Genomic DNA, 23,498 nt, shown 5'->3' with positions numbered 1-23,498 from the left:
GTGCTGAACCCACTGGAGAACCGCGCTCTTAAGTTAGTATTTGTAAGCATCTAAATACGAGATCGATATTAATTTTTCATGTTCTCATGATAATCTTCTTACTGATGGTTGGGCAGTCTGTGCCAGTAGAAACTTCAGGACTGTCAGCAAGGCATTCTCCAGTCTGGCTGTCACACATTCTCCCTCCACAGTTACATTCTGCAGGAAAAAGAAAGGATTTTTGAAAGAACAGTCTTCAAAATGCACAACCCACCTTTCCCCTCCCATGACTAGTGAAATGATTGTACGTTGGATTGTACACGGGTAGTCAAACCAAAATCAAGGGCTTCTTGGACTGATTTTTCCTTCAGTATGTAGAATAGGATGTTCTTTGCACTGTGGTCAAGTTGGACCAGATAAAATATGAGACAGGAAACAGAATTAGAAAGCCTGTGCTGAAGCGACTTGTTCAAAGCTTCCCAGCTGGTCACAAGCAGAGGCAGTGAGGCCAGAGTTGCCCATCTGGGCCATTGTACATCACCATCTAGAGAGGGTGACGTTTAAGAGATGGGCTAAGGAAAGCAGTATAACTGAAGTTAATTATTAGTTACAAATCTCTCCACAGACCTGTGGAATTTATCAATGCTGTGTCAGGCTGCCACTAAATAAGCTTTCCAGCTATCAGGGATTGATAGTAGACTCCAGTTCCATCATCAGCTTAAGCTTATCAAAAAGTAAATATCTCCTGCCACTTACAATGAAGAATAAATGAGGTTTTATGTTTTTTAAACTTGAGTAAGCTACATATTTACTGCCAGCACAAGTGGCTTTTTAAAAAGTATAATTTTTAATCTAAAGTGTCTCTTTCAAGGTTTAATTGGCCTTTTAAAATATATTATTTTAAAGATTAAAATATTCTTGGAAGACTTTGATAGAATAACAAAAACTCAAGCAGAACATAAGAACAGCAGTGACTTATCTGGAATCCGTTTTGCTCTTGTGATTCATGATTTCAGCACTGTCATATAACAAAATTGTTTACTGCTGTTTTATTGCAGCCCATTCATTGTTCTCTATGAATTACCCTTGTATTTACATTCCACATTGCACATTTGAGGAATTATCAGGGAAAATGTGTAATACAGCTTCAAAGTCAACATGATGCACTAACATTGGAATAATTCTGTGTAACTGAACCAGTGTTATTGGAACTACTCAGGTTTTGTACCATTGTGAGAACAGAATTTGGTTATGAATTTTGTTGGGCAATCGATATTTTGACCTCACCACAATCTGTATGAACTGGGTGTCTTGTATACACAATTTTTTAATTTGTTATTTCTTTTGTTAAGAAGTGAAAGAAAAGTCTCAGTTGAAAGCAGAGATTTCTCTTCACCTATGTCACTGGATCTAGGCTATCCCCAAAACAGGTGGCAAGATTTCAGTTACAAGATTAAAATTTGGACGAGATTGGTGCTCAAGAAAAGCAAATGGTATCTTCTTATTTAAATGGATAACTTAATTTGCTGTACAAATGCTTATAGTAAATTAATTTCAAAAGCAGTCCTGACAATTTTTCATCTGCTTGTTTAGGAGGTACTACGTTTTTAGCAGGGAATTAAGACTTTCAATGCTGCTGTGGCTTACTGGTGGAGAAAGCTTCTAAATTTCTTTGTTTCTGAGGGGCATTTGTGGAAAGCTTTGAAGTATGGTAGACGTGGTGCTCGAGGACATGGTTTAGTGGTGGACTTGGCAGTGCTAGGTTAACAGTTGGACTCGACGATCTTAAGGGTCTTTTCTGACCTTAACGATTCTATGATTCTATGGTTCTATGATCCCCAAGGTCCTTGCTCTGAGCACCTGCGTTCTGCCTTTAGCTGTGGCTATTCCTTGGTGCTTTGAAAGAGGATGTACTCTCTCCTCTCAGAGCCAAAGCAAGGACAAAGGGCATGAGCCCAAAGTCCTATTTGGATCTAACTCCATGTAAATTAAGAGAATGATTATATTAGAGGACATAAACCTGTGTGACCCTTCTGTGTAGGTATGTTTGCGTAAGATCCTCTGGGTAACACTTTACCAGACCCTGGAAGTACAGTCATCTCTGGTGTGGAAATACAGTAACCAGCAAGATTACACAGACAATGCAGAATACATTATCAGTACGAAAACCAGCAGAAAATGAGCAGGATTGGGTCAGGACAGGAAGGACAATGCTGTTCCCATAATAATTGCTTTCAAGTCTTTAAGTGCCATCAGTCTAAGTGGCCATACTGTGCAGTGTGTGGTGTGAACAAACACAAAGGTGAAGTCTCTGCCCAAGGAAAGCTCAGAGACCCTTATTTAAAACAACATACAGGACACAACAGTGCCTACATTCATCCTGCCTAGGTGTTTGAGATGTTGGGGTCTGGGGTTTGAGACTTCTTCATGGGCAATGGAAAGAGGGCTAGTGCCTGGGATGATTTAGCCAAACAGGCATCCAAATTATCGCACCGGGTAGATGGCCAGGAGCAACCCTGGCCTCCCAGGGCCACAGGTGTCTGATGACTGATTCAGTCATCTCTGGGAGGTCATCAATAGACCACACTGTGCTGCATTTTGCTCTGCTCTACTGAACTATAGACAATACCTGTACAGTTTTTAGCAAATCTGGCATCCCCATAGTAACCCGGAGCGCATCGTTCGCACTTGAACCCGGTGGTGTTGCGCAGGCAGTTGCGGCACTGGCCGGTCACTTCATCACAGTCTTCAAAAATCAGGTTTGGGTCTGAGTTGCCACTGCAGTCACATTTTTTACAAGTGCTTCCAATTAGCAAAGGGTTCCCATAGTAACCGGGGGCACACCTGAAAAGAAGAGCAAGCCCAGCAATGATGAACAATGACATTCCCATCTGCGGTACCATTTTTTCTCTGACCTTATTTATGTCACCATGAATTGATGATGGTCTGCAGCTACTAAAGGACAAAAGGCAAATTGGGAGCTGTATTCCTGCAGAGGCTGTTTTGTGCTCTATTCTCAATCTGTACAGTTACATATTTTTCCCTTCTTGAACACTCCTGGTATCTCAATCACACCAGTCTGCGTTATTTTTTTTGTGTGTGTCTTTAGCAGTAAAATGATTTGTTCCCCATTGTTTTAAAATCTATGACAGAATGACCTTGGCAGAGAAGCAGCTCTAGTGTTTATTTTGGCCTCTTTGAGCTTTGGACCTCACCACCTATATTGTGTTATATAGGAAACTGGGGTAAGAGACTGCATTTCATGATGCTGAATACTCAGAGGAAGTTCAGACCTTATTTTCATTATAATGCATACAACAAAGTACTGACCAGAAAAGGTTTATATAAAAACTTCTATGGTGAGGCATTGGGATGGTTTCTCGTTTTTGCAAAGCAAAACAGGCACTGAACCAGCCTCCATTTTCCAGATTTGTTTGATGTTAGCCTGCTGGCTGAGGGCAGAAGGCTGAGAGCAGTCACCAGCCCAGGAGGGGAGGATTCCTCTGTTGGTTTGCAGAGGGTGAGAGGGAGGTAGGTAACAAGCACGCCAGGGGAGGCCTGAAATGGGTCCAAATTGCTTTTCATGTCTTGTCACATTTGGGAACTGTGGAAAACTTGCTACATCTTAAAATGGAAGAGATGTTGAAACTGTAGTGGTTTTTGAAAGTCTAGGCAAACCAGTGATACCTAACATTCCTGTGTGACCAGTGGCCCTAAGCTAAGACAAGAGATAATAGATTTGGTGTCATCATTTGGAAAGAAAGGAGGGGGTTTCAGTTAAAGGAGTTTCTGCTGGTAGCAGGGGGTGTGCTTAATCCTGTGAGCTAGAGGAACCTTTGCAAAACAACCAGTGAGGCGAACAGAGCCGGCCCTGGAGTAGGCATGGAGCAGCTCGCAGCAGCAAATCCTCGAACAAGGGCATTGCTGGAGGAGCTGGTGGCTGGGGCAGCACAGAGCAGCTGCTTATGGACTGGAGGGGCCAGCTGGCAGGAGAGGGGGCAGCCCATGCCGTCCATGGTGTCACTTCAGGGTGGCAGGGGGGTCCATGACCCAGCAGCCTGGGGCACAGAGGTCAGGGACTCGTACCCCCAAACTGGGAATGAAGAATTACTGCAGGGAGGGGGATACCTAGCTGGTGTAGCAAGTGCTTACTTGGAGGGCCGAATAGTTGTTGCAGTGATTTAGGTAAGGAGTAGTTATTGTATTTCATCCTGTTTTATCATCCTGTTGTCCTTGTCTTTTCTCCCATCCGTAAAGTCCTGTTTTAAGATGCTGTTTTGTTCTGCTCTTTGTGGGCAGGGAGGGTGAGCTCTCAGGCAGTTTAGTTTCATTTTCCCAGATTTCTGGCTGGGAACCTGAGCTGAGGTCTGTTGTCTCCTAAAATCTGAACATAGTCAAATCCAAGTTCTGCTATGTCTGAATGATGAAAATGTGGGAGATCTGATAAGAGCTTCCAGTTTTGATCTGTTCCTACATTTGCTGATTCTTTTTCTTTTAATAAAGAAAGTAATTTCCTCAGTGCTGCTTGGTTCATGTTCCAGTCCTGAACCCCCACAGTAAAAACACATAAAATTTTAAGCATCTTAATATAAACTACTTGGCTGCATCAAATACTGCTTTTGCCAATGGCAAAGACTCCATTTGTCTCTTTACAGCACTGCCAGAATCTTTGGTGCAGACCTTATCGCTTGAGTGACCCAGATGTAAAGAATAAAAGTGTGACCTGGAGTTCTGTGCACCCCTTGCAGAACTGTGAATGCGACACGGAGCATAATGGGTGTGATTTAGCTGACTTTGGTGGATTCACTGCCTGTTCCCATGGGAGTTAGATCAGGCAGTGATGGGTAATGCTACTATTTAGTCATGCCAAAAGTCTTGCTATAATTTTCTAATATTTCAGCCAATCTGAGATTGTAGTATTTTCCCAAATTTCAAAACTTCAGTATGTTTATGAAGTTTGAACAAGAAAAAAAAACCCTCTGGGTTTTTTTAAAAAAAAATCATTTCCTGTATTCTGAACTCTCAAAATCTTGCAGAGTTTCTCTTTGATTTTCTGTAGTTAGGTATTTTCCAAATGGTCATCTGTCCAATGTGGCCACCAAGCCACAGAAGCCACTGAGCAGTGGTGGGGCCAGACCAGTGTTTTGCTTTCTGCCATCCAGCTGTGGCCTTCAGCCAGCATTTACGGAAAACTGTGTACTATTCCCATCAGGCCCACAACGTCTGCCCTCTCATCAGGGCAAGGTGATTTTTTTTTTCTTTTCTGAAATATACCATTCAGTTCACTTGCCAGAAACATAGTGGGCAGTCCCTCACATCCTCACAGATATATTTTGTAAGCGCTGCTTTTTATGACCATCTGAATCATTGGTAGCACGTGAGAAGAGCAGAGGCCGCTGGATGGAAACATATTGCTCCATCTCTGCACTTCACGGTCTGAAAAAGTAGAGGCCTGCGGTACATGTCTTTTCCTCTGTTGTATCAATAAATGACTCTTTGTTGCTAGCAAAGAATATTTCCTCTCCCACAATAAAGCTGCTAAGTTATCTTTGCTTCATTTTACAGCCCTGTTTGCTTCCTGTAGTTATTGGTGAGTAGGAAATTAACTTCCCCTTCCCTGGCAATGCCAAAAGAAGCTTTTTTCTCTGTTCACTTTGGACACTAAAGTATCATTTCTTCAGTTATCTTTTTTAACATTTGGGCATTAACAAAACCTGGATTTCATTCACTACCACCTTAATGCCTTATTGCTGGAATCCAGGAGAAAAATTATTAATTCCTAAATTTCAAATTGGGAAGCTGGTTTTCCCAGTTCCTAGCAAAGGATTTCGCAACACCATTTGCTGGCAAACATAAACTGGATAGGTTTGTGCCCAGCCCCTGGAGCAGCACAAGAAAACCTCCTACACAAATGCCAGAGGAAACGGAGCAGATGGCCTCCCGGTGTGCTGCTCTGGAGATCCCACGCGCTGCCCGTGGAGGGGTGTCCTACAGCTCGCTGCCCCGCGGCGCCCATCACTGACTGCTGCGGAGAGCTGGGAGGGAGAGCGGTGAGCAGGAGGTAGCCTTCCTCTCCCTGGGGATGTGAGCTGCTATTTGGGCTGCAGGGAGGGCAGGGGCACTGCCCCTTCTTGCTCAGGATCCCCCAGTCCTCCTGCCAGCATGTTGACGGTGCGATAGCTGCCAGTGGGAGCAGGGGGTGGTGGCAGTGCCCAGCAGCAGCGTATGAGAGGCAGGGACTTGCTCTTTAGCAAGTGGAGAGGAACAAGCAATGCATTTCTCATTAGTCTTCGAAACACTGTTCGTCATTTCTGACAGAAATGGGAGTAGGACCAGGAGCCTACCAGAAGGAAAGTCCCATTTGCCACTGCTTGCCACTTACCCTGGACTTGCCACTCAAGGATTTAACACGGTGACTGGGACAAGCTGATTTCTTTCTGTAGCTTTTTCTAACCCATCTATGCAGCTTTGCCTTCCCTGAGACAGATGCACTGTGTCAGGCTGGGTAATGGCTATTAGAAAACAAAGCTGATGCTATTTTCTGCTGTTACTATGCATCTGCTACTCATTTCATAGGATTTGATTTGCTTGTAGTCGAGGTTGACATTTTAATAACCATTAAGAAACCTCACTGACCTTTTAATTGTCTGCATTATCCTTTGTGTATATATCTGACATTTTGGAAGAACAAAAGAATGCAGCCATAGCCTGGAAACAAGGGTGTTTTTTTTTTTATTTTTGTGCCATCTGTCTAAAGGGCTTTCACTATTGCTGTCACCATGTTAGTGATGCGGAGGTAATATGCTGAAGTTTTTGTATCATCTGTAAAGGCAAAAGCCTTCACTCTTGTTTTCATCTTACCTTTTTCATATTGATTTCTCTTTGCATCTTAAGCATCCCCTTTCTCCCTTCTCTGGTAGTTATGTTAAGTATCATTTGAATTCAAGACTTGCCCATTAATGACAGTGGACTGAAGTCTTAAATACTTCAGGGACTTTAAAGAAAAACAAAATGAGGTGTTCAGGAAGCCAGTGTCTGAGCCATCCTGTACCCCTCAGTCTTTGTGTTAGAGCTATTTTAATTTACTGGCTGCTCAAGGAGAATTTCTGAATTATAATCACTCTGACATTCATTGAAATATCATCCATGTTTGTTCATAGCGAGTAAGATGGCCCTTTATGACGTAGGACAGTAAGTTATATTTCTGCTGCATAGCTCCATTTATTTGTGTACTTTGTTATTTAGAAGATATTTACTGTAAATTTTTTATGGGCATAAGGGAAATTTGAAAAGCAGCACTGGCCTATGGCTGTTTGCTTGACTTTATTGAATTATGTCTGTGAAGTACATTTAAAATTTAACTAAAAAAGCTGCATCTGCTCATTAAGAATTTGACTAGATAATGCATTTTCTCCTTTGCTTTTGAAAAATTTATTTGGTAGAAGCCTGCTATATGTTTTAGAGCGGTGAACTGCAAGAGACATCTAGGTGGTGGTTCTTTTTCACTTCAGCTGCTGTTTCTGGTTTGTATTTTGTATTTTAATCTGTAAATTGTATTCCTTTTAGAAAGATCACCACATGAAGGTCCACAAAATGCAAGAACTCGATCAAAATACATCAGATGTAAATGTCTGTCTTACCTTGTCTTACCCACAGCAAGTTCTTATGGTTTTTAGTAGGAACTGAATGAGAGCCTTTAACAGACATGATTCAACGGGGTGAAAACACATGCATAAGATTTCTCCCTAGTGTGGGAAGATTCCCTTGAAGACTTCTGGACTTCCGTATCATTGACCGGTAAGTCATCCCATTAGTTTCTTACCTTTCACAGTTGGGTCCTGCATAGTTTTCCTTACAGACGCAGCGCACACTTCCACTTTTTCTGTAACAGGAGACTGCAAAGCTGGAATTTCATTAGAATGAATAGTTAGAGTAGCATGCAATGGCAAACACTTGGGAGTATTTCTTAACTACATTATGGACATTTGCTGTCAGTGTGAGCTCTGGCTCTTGGTTACTCATTGCTGAATAGGTATTCTTAAGCTCTGTATGTTATTCACATTATACCCTTTGTTTAGTCTTTTTAATTAGTGTAGAAAGCACTAATTAGTATATAGCACTATGGAGCTATATAAATGCAGATATATGTAAGTTCCTGTCTTGCAGGGTAGATCAGACACACCTGCAGGTTTTGATACATATATTTTAGATAAAGGACTTCTTAGGACAAATGTGTATGTCATGTGAACTAATTGCTTCTTGTCTCTTATTCTAAGGGGTGAAGTATTGCTTATGAAAGACACCACAGTAAACACTTCAGGAATGTAGTCTCTGGAATGAGTGCAGCAGTTTTCTGTGCAAATCCTACAGTTTTTCTCAAATCCAATCTGGAAGTACGGAGTGGTGAAAACTGAACTCAGTGATGCTATCCTTATTTACAGTAATGGCTGTTCTACCACCTCTCTGAGTAACCTGGAAACAGTCTGGGGCCTCTTCTGAGACCAACAGGGCAAGTAGTGATACTGATCGCAGTAATGGCTTGGGCTGTAATTTTCACTGCCGTGATTCTAAATCATGGATTCCTTTGCTTTCTTATGTTTTCAGGATTTAACAAATGTCTAACTAAATATGAGACCCAAGGAACAGCAGCAGCCAGATGTGGAAAGTACAAATTGTATACACTTCAAACACAGTGATGGACATGGCTTAAATACATTTGCAGGAAAAAGACATACAGTCCTAAAGATGTTCCCAGTTAGTTTGCAATATGTGTGAATAAATGCCTGCCAGCACTGGAGTGCGACCAGAGTAGTGAGTGGCAGCAGTTGCCAGCTGCAGGCCCATGGTTGCTAAAACGCAGGTCCCAAGTCGTACAGTGCTGGGCAGCTGTGGCCAGGTTGCATCCCTTTTGCACAGAAGGACAAAAGACTCAGAGCAATGGGAAAGAGCATGATACAAGCGCTGCTTGTTCCAGAACGAGCAGCATTGAAGGGTGACAAAAAATCCTGCATAATTTCAGTTCCCACCAGCATTTTTCAGCTGGTGGGACAACCAGGGTCAAATAAATCTGTGTCTGGATCTGCGCTGTCTCAAAACATTTCATATAATCAGAGAGAACATAAAATGAGATTCTTCTCACAGAATTCACAAATTAAGTTCAGTAAAGCTTTTTTGAGAACATATCAAGAAAATAATAATAGTTTGGCAGCCTTCCTCTTCTTTTACAGAGGCTAATTCCTTCATGTAGTTGAAAAAAACCACATTGTGGATTTAAGTTATGAAATAAGACTGAAGCCTTCCTGAGGTTTTATATTTTTTGTGATCTTTTAGGGAAAAAAAGTTCATAAAATTCCCTCAGGTTTGAAAAGAAGTAACATCTGCTGGACTGTGAAGCAAACTCCCTCCTCCTTACTTTTATTCCAAAGAGATGACATTATGCTTCATGTGTAATGTCCAAGAGTTATTCCAAAAGTTCCCAGGATAGCAGATATTAAGATAGTCTAGCCAGAAAATCTAGAGACACACAGATGAATCCCAAGAAAAAATATGTATCTATCTATCTGATGAGTGTGTCAGTTTACAGATTTGGTCACTTTGTCTATTATGAATTCACTGGCTATTTCCAAAGTAAAACAGAGTACAAAAAACATCCTTTGGATGTTCTTTATTTAAGGCATTTATGCTTCTCTGCTTTCTGGTAGTTACTGTTTTGCCTTAATATAAATGGAGTAGGATTAATGGAGGAAAAATTAAAAAAAAAAAAAAAAGAATGAATGGTTGTTCTTTGAATTTAGTTATACAAGGCTGAATGTTGCTCAATCATTATTATTTGCCAGTTCCAGCCCCAGCTAAAGGCTGTTGCTGTGGTCAGATCTCTCTCTTGCAAGAAGCTGAACAGGCAATTTCTGCATGTTATTTAAATAGGGGTATGAGGCAAATTGGGATAGGATATTCCTTTAACTATTTCCTTCAGGACTTCTCTGAGGGAAAACCCTGAAAAATTGAGTGGATTTTTACTGAGGAAGTTTTAAAGGGGTGACATATCATAGAACATAGAATATCCTAAGGTCGAAGGGACCCATGAGGATCATCACATCTAACTCCTATATTGCCGCTAATGTTGAAGCATCTGCATTCAGGCTCCTTGCAACTTTTGTTCTTCCTTCCCAATCCCACGCTGCTGTCCTTTTGGGTTCAGGGCTTCTTTATCTCTAGTGGTCTGGAATCGGAGAGGCATATGTCCATAGCAGAAGGGCTAAGGAGCGTGTTGAAGCGGGGAACACTCCTTAGCCTCTGCGCCCATCTCCCATAGCACTGGCAGAGACAACCTGTAGCTCAGGTCCGTGCTGGTCCCACTGCTCCAAGCCCTGCTGGGCTGGCAGGCCGGCTGGCTCCCTGCGGTCAGGGGCACTGCTGCAGAGCCTGGCGGGCTGTAGGGCTCGGGGAATGCAGGCCCGGCCATGCTCTGTCAAATTGCACCCCAGGGAGGACAGCCTAGACTCGGTAGAGACTGGGTCTCGTCATGCATTAGTGCCTCAGGCACAAGTTGCCCAGGTTGTGGTTGAGAGAGCTGCTCCTTACACCAAAGTGGCTGCTCTGTGCCCAACAGGTTAAAAAAAAAAAATCACTTTCCTTTGCTAAGGAAAAATCACTGTTTCCGACTGTTGTATTTCTACTATTTCTGGCATTACAGCTGCTACTGAAACTGGAGGAAGCAGCCTGTTTCATCTGTGAGCTCGCTCACTCCTAAAACTTTTTAAATGTGAGCAAAGCCAGGTTCTTCCCCTGTCTCTGGACAATTTTCTCTCTAATCCAGGCAAAGCTGCAGTTTTTCAGCAATAGCTGTTCTCCATCCCATGGTCCTCTGCACATGTCTGCAGCTCGCTGCGAAAGCCAAGAGGTGATCTGTGGGAGTTTGGCTGGAGCGATTTTGCTCCATTGCCATTTTGAGCCTGTGCCACTGAGCAGCTGAGCAAAATGCAGCTCATCCCACCTTGAGGCTCTGTGCGTAATCCTATAGCAACCGCAAACAAATACAGTGAGGAAATTCCCCTTTGCTGAGGAGCCCTGCTGAAAGCGAAATGAGAAACGACACAAGGGGAGTAGGTATCTTGCTAAAAAATAGCTTTAACCCATTGGCAAGTATTTTCTACCATCTCCTCTGTGCATTATAGTGGGATTTGCATAGATGCCTCTCTCTTAGAGCACGGACCTCAAGCAGGAGGAAGCTGATAATGCTTCTTTTATCTGCATTACTGATGTACCACTAAGTTTCTAATAGCTGGTCACGGCTTGTAGTTATTTGTTTCTTCTGAAGGCACAAAGTGACTAACAGCTGGAGTTCTTTGGCTTGGTCTTGGTTTTCTGTCAGGCTTCAGAGTTTCTTACCCAAAGGTAGCTGGGCACCAGGTGAAGAGCTGTCACAGGGTCCTCCAGCCCTTTCCTTTTAACTGTTCCTGTACTAACCAGATCCAGCCACTGTTTGCTCAGGAGTTTGCCTGGCTATGCTTTTTCATGGTGTGTTTTACCATCCAGAGGTCATGGATTGATCTTTCTGTCTGTCTGTCTGTCTGTCTGTTTCAGCCACTTACATCCCTGATGCTACCTTCCTGGGGAATTTGTCTTTGAGGAATTCTTAGAAGTAACCAGACAGCTGAATAATCTCTCCTACATAAGAGAGGAAGAACTTGAATTTGCTCAAATATTTTCTCCTCTCTCTTGGTAAGAATTTTTATGAGGATATTTTACTTAAGGATATTTTACACCTTCTAAATGAAATGCCATTTCCTGTGGTTATAAATGTGAGCAGCTGGAAGTCCTCTTGTTTTCCCCTGGTTGGCAAGGGCAGCAGCCTTTGTCTCCTGCATCCAGGAAGGGATGCTGACCCCACCTTGGAAAGGGCCAAAGCCAGCCCAAATCAAAGAGAACCAGAGACTCTTTACGTACTTGGCAAGCGCTGGCAGGGGGCAGGGGCAGGGCTGGCAGAATGTGGGCGCTCCTCTGACAACATCACCGATGAAGCCATCCGGACATTGCTCGCAATGCTGTCCTGTTGTGTTTCTCTGGCAGTCCTTCAGTGGAAAAAGAGAGAGTGGTGAAAGTTAAACAGAGGTGCTGCCTAAGTTAGAAAGAAATCATTTAGTTGCAGACCTGGCCAAGCAGAATAAGGGCTGATGCCAGACCCGGACCCTTCAAGGCATTGACAGATGAAGCCAAGCCAGCTAGCACTGCTACAAATAAAAATGCTATAGGTGATTACACTGGCCAGCCAGCAAGTGCTGGCAAGGTGCTGTATGGGACAAAACAGACATATGTGCCTGCCAGGTGCTGGAGCAGAAGCAGCACTGCCTGTCGTCAGAGATGTCAGGGGTACTCACGTGTAGCCAACAGCCCTGTTGTGAGTTGCATGTGCCAGTAGGAAAAAATCCCCTTTACTGACACCAAAACAAAACGAAAAATATCTGCTGGTAAATACTATCAACAGATTTCAGTCTAGATACAGGTTTCAGTGAGGCTGCTTCTTGGACTTGATGACTGGAAAAGAGCATCAGGGGAATCTGCCTGCAAATGGGGGCTATACAACAGTGGCTCTGGTCTTTTTCTCCTGAGATGAAAAGTGTTACAGCATGAAGGGATGTGTTATCACTACACCTTGTTCTCAGCCTTAAAGGAGGTCCACTTAATGGAGGGAAGAAGCAGTGGTCTTCTATATGTGTCCTTTCTATAAAACACAGAGCAACTGTGCAAAATGTCACTCACTTTATAAGCAAGTTTCATGTCCATGGTTTAATGTTTGTGAGGAAATATGCTTCCTCATGCAGAGGCAAATTGGCCACCAGCTGATATTGTTGGGGCTCCATGGAAGTAAATCAAGTTGTGTTAATTCATACAGAATATTTGTTCCAAAGTATTTTGTGATGCTAGGTACAAAATTGTGCCTCTCAGATAATATTTTCAATCACAAAAAAATGTCAAGGGTTGCTGTAAATAATTCTAAATAGAATTTGTGAGTCCTGCAATCTTAAGTAGGCACTGTTATCTTTTTGTTTACAAATGGACACACTTAGATGCCACAGGTTATGTGGGTTTTCGCCTAAGCACATGGCAAAGTGGTGAGTGACTGGTGCAGAGTGCCTGAAAAGTGCTCCTGCATGCTGCAGGACTCCTGCAGACTCCTGTACCCCTTTCCACTTCAGCAAAATACCCAGAAGTTACCATCAAAAGACCACAACCCTACAAATTCTAGCTGTCTCGCTGAATTAGTTTAAAAGAGTAGGAAGCGTGCAGAAGTGCTTTTCTTTCTTGCAACTGTGCGATGCATTTTGCAGTGTCCCTGAATTAGAACTCTCCAATTACACCACTTCATACTGATAAAGTACAGATGCAAACAGCTGTGCAAGGCTTGAGGCAGCAAGGAGTCAGCTCCATGGCAGAAACATGTGGAGAACTACTCTGTCAGTGCATATTTGCTCTGGTTTTGGTTTAGCGTGCTTGATTCTTTCCTCTTCTGACGTATAAACAGTGGATCATATATGCTGGTTTTGGCTGGGGTAGAGTTAATTTTCTTCACAGCAGCTAGTATGGGGCTATGTTTTGGATTTGTGCTGAAAACTGTTGTTAATACAGGGATGTTTTTGTTATTGCTGAGCAGTGCTTACACAGAGTCAAGGCCTTTTCTGCTTCTCACCCCACGCCACCAGCGAGGGGGCTGGGGGTGCACAAGAAGTTGGGAGAGGACACAGCTGGGACAGCTGACCCCAACTGACCAAAGGGATATTCCATACCGTATGACGTCATGACCAGCATATAAACCTGGGGGAAGAAGAAAGAAGCGGGGGATGTTTGGAGTTATGGCATTTGTCTTCCCAAGTAACCATTATGCGTAATGGCGCCCTGCTTTCCTGGAGATGGCTGAATACCTGCCTGCCGATGGGAAGTAGTGAATGAATTCCTTGCTTTGCTTTGCTTTACTTGTGTGCACGGCTTTTGCTTTACCTATTAAACTTTCTTTATCTCAACCCATGAGTTTTCTCACTTTTACTCTTCAGATTCTCTCCCCCGTCCCATTGCAGGGGAGTGAGCAAGCGGCTGTGTGGTGCTTGGTTGCTGGCTGGGGTTAAACCATGACATCAGGGAAACTGCAGACTGATGGATATGATTTCCATCCCTGGTAAGATGACAGTGTCTGTAATAAAGAAGATCTCTGAGTACATGACTAAGTGTCATCTGAGTCAGGAACTCCTGCTTCACTAACCTGCTGTATAATGGTGCAAATAAGCAAGTGCATGAAGGGCAACCAGAGGACATAACATATCTGGACTTTCAAAAGAGCCAACTAAGTTGTCAGGGGACTTGAAGAAAGTTTCTTTTACAAATTGAAAGCTGATAAAGGCTAGGAAGCAATGGGTGTAATGGTCACTTTTCAGAGTGGGGAAGAGTCACTATTTGGATCACCTAGGCCTTGGTGCTGAGATCAGTTTTGTTCAGTCTTCACCAGTGTCTTACAAACAGAGACCAAAAATACTAGGGCTGCTCAGCTGGGAGAGAAGGGCTGAGAGGAGGGTGTGTTTGGGTTATGTAAAATCACAAAGTTGGTAAATAAGCTGAATGCAGGACAATAGTTCATGGGAGTCCTGCAATACAAGAGCTGAGGGGCCCTGACTTGAAAAGGTACTTCTCTACATGGAAGGTAAGAAACTTCTGTAACCTACTGCCAGGAGGTGACAGTATTTTCAGGGGCAAAAAGGAGTTTCCTAGAGAAATTAATGGGCCACAGATTCATAAATGGATTCAAAAAAGATTCGGGAGATAGATGCTGGTGGAGTACGAAGCAGAGACTTCAGCAGTGGGCCAGGCTAGGTGCCCTCCCCAAACACCATCTCCACTGCTGGAGACCCAGTATGGGCTGCAGAGACCTCTGGTTGGGCCCTGCAGGGGACCTCTTCTGCTACGTTCAGAGTTGGCGCAGGCACTAGGAAATGACCGCGGTGCCCCAGTTTATTCTCCAGCAGTCTTTTAATCCCATCACAGAAGTTACTGTGCTGTCAGCAGCTGGAAGTCCCTGGAATAACAGGGAAGCTGGGTGTGGGATTTCAGGAGCGCTTGCAGCAGGAAGGGAGCTCCCCAGCCCGGGGCAAGGGGCACCTTGGCCTCTCTGTGGTCGGAGCTTCTTCAGCAGTGCCAGCCTGGGGGTGGGTGAGCTTAGCTTATCGATTTTTCATTTAAGCCAGTCCCTACAGATCTGAAACTCACTTTCTACTCCAACCATGGTGTGTTCTTCGAAGAAAAGAATATCAGAAGAGAGATTAGGGAAGTTGTTTAATGAAAACAAATAGTCAAGTTTCACTTGCACAGGCATCGCTAAATGAGTTTTGAATCCGAGTATTGTAACTTTGATTTAGTGACAGAATTTCGTCCTGGCAACATTGATGTTTTGGGTTTGGGTTTCTTTCTTTCCTAAGTCTGTGTCCAGATATCATCAATCTGCATCGAAAAGTGTAATTTCAGTAAAGGACACTCACCTTTGTGGAAACACATCTGATGTTTTTTTAGCCAATGGTCCTCATTTGAATCCCGTGAAAGCCCTCAGTTAGGACTCATTAATTTAGTTCAGATCCTTTTTGATTCTAGAAGACTTTGCTTATGTTGCTGCATTTTTTATAGCCATACAGAACCTACTGCACAACAGTTATTTATTTCTACAAAGCTGTGATTTGGCCAAAGAACTCTACAGGAGGTAGAATATGATAAGGGAAGGAAAAAGTCAGTTTCTTTTTCCATGGATCTTTAAATAGATTAAACACCATTAGTTGTAGAGCTAAAGGTGGTTTTTCATAGTAATATTTACTGTAAAGAAGAGAGTATTTAGTACACAGAAACCCAGAAGATTATTTTAACTAAAAGGCTCCAAAATAGAGAAAGCTTGACTAGGAGGAAGAGGAGGAGGAAAGAAAGTTGGTGAGGGCAGAGAAGCTGAGAGCAAATGAGGGCAGAGTGGCAGGCAGCCGCTGGGGAGATGTCCAGATCTCACACCTCTCTTGTGAGAGTGCACTAACCACAAGGCACACGGTGTGAGCCAGAAGGCAGTGGAAGGCTAATACAGCTTTAAAAATAGTTTGCATTTGTCATTATTCAATGAAAAGGTGATTTTTGATGCACCACAAGAGAGAGATCAGAGCGTGGGCACTGAGCGCTCGAAGAGAAAGAGCAATGCTGTATCTGAAGCACTGGCGGAGGCCTCAGGTGGGCTGCATTCAGTTGTAGCCTTCGTCACGCTCTTCATTTTTGCTCCGAGCAATTCACTTCACCTCTCTTATCCTCAGCTCTCCAAACAACACGTGGCTATTATCAGAATAAATCCATTATTAGTTTCCAAAGCTCAGATACTATTGTGATGAACAGAGCAGGGCAGCAGGGGAGCTGATGTTTCTCCTTAAATCTGCAGTTTTTCATCTTCTAAACTGAAGGGGAGTGCTAAAAGGCCCTTTTACCCCAAAGACCTTGTTAGCTGAGTGCTTGAGGCACTTTTGTAGTTTTTCTCTTCTTAGTGATTATGTAAAAGTGGCTTTATCTTATTTAACAAGTCAGAACTCCTATGGGTATTTAGAATCATATTTTTACAGTGATAAAAAAATGTCCTTATATTTTATGTTCCATTACCTTGCATCTCCAACTAAACTGCTGACTGCAAGAAGCCTGTGAGACATCTCTGAAGGCAGGGAGGACACCCTCATGGGTGATTCTCAGCGCCGAGTGGCACTGGCTTGTGAGTTCGAGAAGAGTGTTTTGCTGCTGAACGGATCACTTTTGACAGAGGAATTATGATGAGGAAAAAAATGGAATTGCATTTATGGCGATTTTTGTGAAACTGGATTTTAAAGAAGTGCTTTGCTCTGAGAGTTGCAAGGGTTACTGTTGGTCCTGGTATTCATACATGCTTTAGAATGAAAGGCATCATTTATGGTTGATGTTATGACTATGTGTGGGATTGCTCACGGCCTTCCCTGTCTCAGTGGTTCATGCAAATGTACTCACAAAATTGTAGAAATATATTTACTGATATTGGTGTCTACTTTTTCAAATAAAGAAACTCAGTATATAGTTTTTGTTTTGGTTTCCTTCGAAAAAGAAGGAAGACTGAAGTAAAAATCTCTAGAAAATATGCCATGATACATATCTTGGGACATCAAACACTAAAGCTAGCAGAAAATTGCTGCCTGTCTTTCTACAGAACAGAGTGAGACATGGTAAAGGTCACGAAAACAGATACAACCATGCAGTTAAAAGTATTGCAACTAGGTGTTATAATACTCTACTGTTGGTAAACTATGTTTTAAATTACAGTAAGTGAAAATTCTAAGCTAAATTATTTCCATACACCCATGTTAATACAACCTTTATTTTCATAAAGCAAAAGTCAAGCAGAGGTGTCCCTTCTTTATGGACACTTCAGCTTCAGAGGAAGTAATCCAGTGTAATAGCAGCCTGGCTTCTAAAATCTTCTACACCAGGATACAGCATATAATCACGCATCCATCGGTACACCAGCAGCAGCTTGTCAGATGACAGAGTGGCTGGAGTGTATTTTCCTATGTTAGCCTTAGCTGGTCCTACTACTCTGCTCTCACTCTGTACCATCAATCAAGGTGAGCATTTCTACCTGGTTCTTATGATAATTATCTATACTTTACACACATGAACAGTACATGAAAAGATGCAATGGGGGGATACTTGGGAATGGTTGTCAGCACGGAGATCCTGCACTCATCTGCTTGGAAAGTAAAGCTGGAACCCCTGCTCCGAGACCACAGAGCACTTTGTGTGATGCAGTCCTGCTGAGTAAATATGCTTGTGCACAAATAATAATGAAAAGTTGGTTGATTCTTTTCAGGCAATGCTACTAGGACAAGTTTCCCAGCGAAAAAACGAACATGTTTTTCTGTAAATGAATATAACTGAAAATCTAAGAGGTGGGAATCTGCCCCATCTTAATTTAGGAACATGAACATAAGAGAGAAGAGCTCCTTCTATCAGTCTTCAAAGGCACCAGCTTCATTAAATGTGCCGTTTAGGCAGTTATTTTAGGGAGATTATTTCAGGGAGATTATTTCATTGGATGGCTAACACTTAGTGCAATTCAGGCAGGCTGGAACTCCTTCTTAGTAAACTAAGATAGCAGACCAGTTTTCTGTCTACCCTCTGGAGTTAAAGGAGAAAGACAGGACATGCCACAGAGCGGTGCAGAGTACCTCTGCTAAGCACCTAGCGCTGGATGATATGGGGATTCTCCAGGGCGAAAAATTAATACCCAGCCCTGCTTCTAGTGAAGTTAGTACAACAAAAAAACAAAAAAAAATCCTAGGGTCTGAAATTTTGTCTGTGAAATCTGGAAGTGTCCTCAGACCCTGGTTAGGAATTCTGAATATTACTTTGCAGCTGAAACCAGTCTTTCTTACAATATATCAGGAACTGTTTTTTTTCTCCCCTTATTTCTTGTTCTTCCGAGAGATAGTCTTGTAATAATTGTTAATGCAGAAAGATTGCACAAGAATAAATAAATTACATAGGCAAAGAGATGCAAGTGCTTTACATTGCTGTGCAGTCTGTCTGTATTTATTGCTGGACCAGAAGAGATTAGCCTGAGGTATGATATCTGGATGTAGATTTAGACTTCCTCAAATCTGGGAGATGCCCTCATATCTGCGGTTATGCAACTGCATAGCATTGCCCATGCCAGCATGCCAGAACTTATTGCTGTCCCAAAATAATAGTAGTAGAAAAAGTACTTCAGCATAATGACTTGAAAGCCAGGAGATTTACTTGTTTTTACTTTTTCTTCTTTGAGGTTTATGATTGCAAGCCTTCTCTCTGCAGCCACTGTGGATGAGATGCAATATTAGTTTTCAGAATTTCTTATGGAAGAAGGAGAGGAGGCACTAAAAAGAAACACTAAGTATTTTGCAACTTTTACTAAAGTAAGGACAACTGTCAACCTAAAATAATGAGAAGAGCAACAAAACTCAGTTTCTGATCCAGTTCAGGTCAACACACCCCCTCTATGCCAAAGTTTTAGTTTGTAAAACTTATCCTGTATTAATGAGTGAAGTGGGAGCTGATGTCTTGCCAAAACCACCTTGCCCTCTATTTTCTCATTTCATCACTTGTCTTGGCTTACTATGGGAAATGCGGCTGAGCAGGCATGAGAGCAACGGCAGCCCTTCCTCGCAGCCTTGGCCTGACTTCCCACCTGCCTCTTGTACAGGCTGCACAGGGAATGGATACGAAGAGTTCGCATGTTGGGGTCACTGTTGCAGGTTTTTGATAGTAGAACAGTTAGGACAACAACTACTAAGTTAAAACATAGCTAAAAGGGAGGGAAATACCTACATCTGAGGCACTGAGACTATTAACACTGATGCTGTTGACAACTACTGTATGCCAAAACACTCTGGGGAAGGGCTGCATTTCAGCAACAGACTGTTGTAGTTCTGGTTGGCTTTCCAAACGTGTATCACCAAGGTCACTATAGATAGATGTAGTCCATCTTTATAGAAAGAAACAGTGAGCTGTAAGCTGTAAGGCTCTTCGTGAAGCCAGAAGTACCTAATAAGCTGGAGAGTTTTGCTAGCTCCCTGCTGCTTTTTGTTCGTGCTTGATGGATGGTTGTAGCTCCACTGGCGATTCTCCAGACCTGCCTTGGCAATCATGTGGAACATATTATCCTCTCGGGCAGAACTGCCAAATCCATTCCAACTTTTCCACTCAGCTGCAAACCCAAATGCTTAAACACAAATCACTTACACGACAATACATTCTATTGTAAAAAATTCCATAAAAGGCTGGAAAGGATACCAGCGCATTTATCCTCTCCACCGTCATGATCCTTTGGTCTTTCTTGTTCCAAAAAGGTCATATTTATTTATTTATTTTTGAGTAATCTTTGGATGCCTTATATACATGCTGATCAAATATATGGGACTGAGATGATAACAAAGCACTTAGAGATTTTTAGGTAGACACCAACAAATTTACCCTGTACCTTCTGCTGTAGTGGTCTCTCCAGACTTATTCCTCTGCTCTATGCATTTTCATGCATTTATGAAGATCTAACCTCCATTAACAGTAGAAGCCTCAGAAAGGACGCTGATAACTCAGTCCAACAAAAATTCTGTCTGGATATCCAGCTTTGTAATTTTTAAATCCTTTCAACCTTCCAATCCATTTTACTGTGTTTATCTGGAGTCATTGCCATAGGACACTGCAGTCACCTAAAGCGACTTCCTTCCCTAGTGTATGTAATCAATTTTTTTAGTATGGTAAAGCCCTGCCCATTATCCTAGTTGCATATGGTATGAGAGCTCATTGCTTTAGACAAACTGTTGCACCTCCATATGCCACTCATTTCAGAGTTGACCATCATGGCCTCTGTGACGTTCTGCTCAGCTGTCAAGTCATTTGAAGCCCACTCCTGTGTCTGAATTTTCAAATGTTGAACACTCAGTGGAGGGCACTCTAAAGAAATAGCTCAGCTGTGAGTTGTTGTTGGGGTAAGGTCTGGGCATGGTGAAGGAGGCAAAACATTCCCTTCATATCTTCATATCTTATTAGCAGCAAAACCCAATTGCTTGGGCTTTATGCAAGAGAAATGCACATCACTCTGTCTGCAGACTGCCACTTGCAGCTATTACGGTATCACCCAGTTAACATCACATATATGCATGTTTCCAAAATCAAAAGCTAGAGGGTCCTACTAGTGACTGCCTCTTCTTCGCAGCTAGGATTGAGAAGGTTACATTAAAAGTCCAAAGTCTAAAATCAGCACATAGAATTGGTGTTTCTTCCTCTACCAGTCTTACATGTGTCACCAGATAATGCCTTTGAAATGAAGCATTATATGACATCTGTTTTGTATTATATCATAAATGGAGCTTACACTGTGCTGGCTGCTCTTCTTCTAACACTTGGGTGATTTTCTGTACTAAAAAATGGACTGAGTGGCTCTTCAGTTTTAATCACAGGACAATGTGATTGATTTCTGCACCAGTTTTATGTGGACATCTATGCAAGAAAGTCTTTGTCTGCAATAATTTCTTCTGTCTGGTTACCTAATGAGATTGTTGATTCAATGATTGGGTCATTCAATAAGCTTTTAGACTCATGGATTTGATTTACACTCTATGAATAAGCTGAGAGAAGTTTTGAAACAGAACCCTAAGACAGATACTTATGTCAGCAGAAATCAAAGATGTGAGTAGCTTATCCTAAGGCATCATTAATAGGGGTTTAATTTTATTTGATTTCAAATTCAGGGCAGAGGCCAATGAAAATTTCATTAATTTGTATGCTGTGGGAACTACATTCGCCAAATTGATTTGGAGGATTTGCATAATATGATGGTCTTAGAGCATTGTATGGAGTCTGACCCTTATATTTCATCCTTTTTGAAGTAGAGTACTTTTTCATTTTCATAGTGCCTTGTTCATTTATTCAGTTCTTATAGCTTAGTTTTTATTACCTAAACTACAAAAAATAATTATCTACCAACTGAACACAGTGTTACTATTACTTTCATGTTGTCTTCCATCATTGTTAGCAGAGTTAACTTTAAAAAGTGATATTTTTTTTTTTCACTTTTAAATCATTCCATTGTGTGAATAAACATGTATACATAGAAAATTTTAACTTTGGGGAACATCAGTTCTTCTAAAGGCCTTCCACTAAGGATATTCCATAACATCCATGACCCATGGTTACAGTAATGTGTGGTACCAGTGGAGAGTCAGTAAGTGATAAAATTTTAGAACACTGTTGTGTCTCAGAAGTAGGGAGACAGCAGGTTTATACTGATAGAAATGGAGGATGACAACTGTAATAATATGGGATAAATACAGAATCTCTCTTTTTTTTTTTTTTTTTTTTTTTTTAACAGCCTATTCGAAACTAACTGAATGCAGAAAGTCTTATATCTTACTAGCAGGTGTGGTGGTTACCACTGCAAGAATTATTGGAATAATTTGCCCAAAAATTTGAGGACAGAGAACATAGTGAGCTCTCAATACCATGTGGTCCTATCTCTTCGCAGAAACTCCCAGCCATATAGGTACCTACTCCTTTCTGCCCCACCCTCAGTCCCCGGCATGCTTTGGCCAGATCCATTCCTGGGCATCTCCAGAATGGTCCTTAGGGAAGGCTGCTTTGTCCACTGATTCTAATACAAATCACATTATCAACTGTCAAGTTTTCTTTTCCCAAATTACTTGCATTCATTCATCTAACACGCTTCTTCCTGCTGTAATTCAAGTTACATCTTTCTTTCTCTAAGCTTTTCTTCTCCCAGGATTTCTCAGTCACATTTTGCAGTTTACCAATTTCATCAGTCTTCCCTGGAAATTTCCAAAGCCTCAGGAAAGTCCTGTTATTGCAGTCCCCATGGGCATCTCTAGTTCTGTTTTATGCTATCAAACCTTCAAAACCCCTTTTCATTCTGCTCTTTCCTTGCACCATGCTCTTTCCCTCTCCTGTTCACTCTTATTTCACTCAAGCCTTTTCGCTGTTCCTTTTTATTCAGAAGTAAATGGCTTGAGCTTAATGGCTTATTAAATCATTCAGATAAGCCATCAAATGGCTTACTTGAACTCAAGCAGTAAACTGCGGTTTAGGTCTTAGTTTTGTTCTTTACTACCAGATTGGTTCCAAGAGTTTAGTATCCCAGAGAAACGCCAGTCAGGAATACACATATACTTTCAGATTATTTCCTGCTGATACAGTAACTTTGGTTTTGTTTGGTTTTTTTCCCCCAACCCTTGACATCGGCTTTATTTTTGTAGCAGATAGGAAACAAGTCTTCTGTTGTGTTTGTAAACTGAGGATTTATTCACTTCCCTACCTCATATATTCTACTCCAGAAGCTCTCCTGTCACCAGTCATCAGAAGCAGACATGTGTCAAGCTCTGTCTCTTGTTCTGAAGTCTTCCATCAGAAGTTTCCCCTTATTGTCATTGTCACCCAACACTAAGGGGACAATCATCCCATGAGCAAAAGCCATGTGCGTGTGAAAGAGAATAGCTGGTAATACCTGGCAGTGTAAAACCACTTTTAAAAATTTAATATTAAAACACTAAGCTGATATGTGTTCTGCAGAAACCAGCCAATCCTAAGCACACTACTGTGGCCAAGCCATAATAATTGTCAGCTGCACTGTCTTCCTCCCACAGGAATAAAAATGGTAGGAAATACGCCATGGAGCATGGCTCTATGTATTTGTATAACTGAAAACTTGATAGAGGCTGCAACAATGCAAAGTATGTGAATATTATCAGGCCATTTTATGAACAGACAAACTGAGGGCAAAGGTTTATGACTTGTCAAAAGTAACACATGGCAGAGCGAGGAGCTCTGGGCTCTACTCCTGCTTTACAAGCCTATAAAGAGTACACTAGTGCCTAGCTCTTGCTATGTGGTTTAGATACATTACACTATTAACTTCCATCCTTTTTTTAGTGCATTACTGCTCTGATTGC

General features: G+C 42.0%; 1 protein-coding gene and 1 long non-coding RNA gene across 2 annotated transcripts in view; one reads left to right on the top strand and one right to left on the bottom strand.

The window, feature by feature from the left end:
• LAMA4 (laminin subunit alpha 4) overlaps positions 1–23,498 on the bottom strand; it is a 103,507-nt gene that overhangs the window by 54,887 nt on the left and 25,122 nt on the right. The window contains exons 3-6 of the mRNA XM_009463348.2: positions 11,926–12,050; positions 7,802–7,882; positions 2,609–2,823; positions 103–198 (exon numbers count right to left, since the gene is read on the bottom strand). Of these exons, the coding sequence (XP_009461623.1) occupies positions 103–198; positions 2,609–2,823; positions 7,802–7,882; positions 11,926–12,050 (517 nt within the window). The remainder of the gene's footprint in view (positions 1–102; positions 199–2,608; positions 2,824–7,801; positions 7,883–11,925; positions 12,051–23,498) is intronic.
• LOC148053379 (uncharacterized) lies at positions 5,905–14,062 on the top strand. The gene is made up of 5 exons (XR_015708531.1): positions 5,905–6,040; positions 7,546–7,776; positions 8,256–8,488; positions 11,563–11,700; positions 13,631–14,062. It is a non-coding gene; the product is annotated as an uncharacterized LOC148053379 (long non-coding RNA).

Source organism: Nipponia nippon, unplaced genomic scaffold (genome assembly GCF_047370975.1).
Source record: "Nipponia nippon isolate SJK-2023a ecotype South Korea unplaced genomic scaffold, ASM4737097v1 scaffold_4, whole genome shotgun sequence".
NCBI classification, from domain to species: Eukaryota; Metazoa; Chordata; class Aves; order Pelecaniformes; family Threskiornithidae; genus Nipponia; species Nipponia nippon.
The sequence above is the reverse complement of the archived record's forward strand: the minus strand, read 5'-3'. Positions and strand labels throughout refer to the sequence as shown.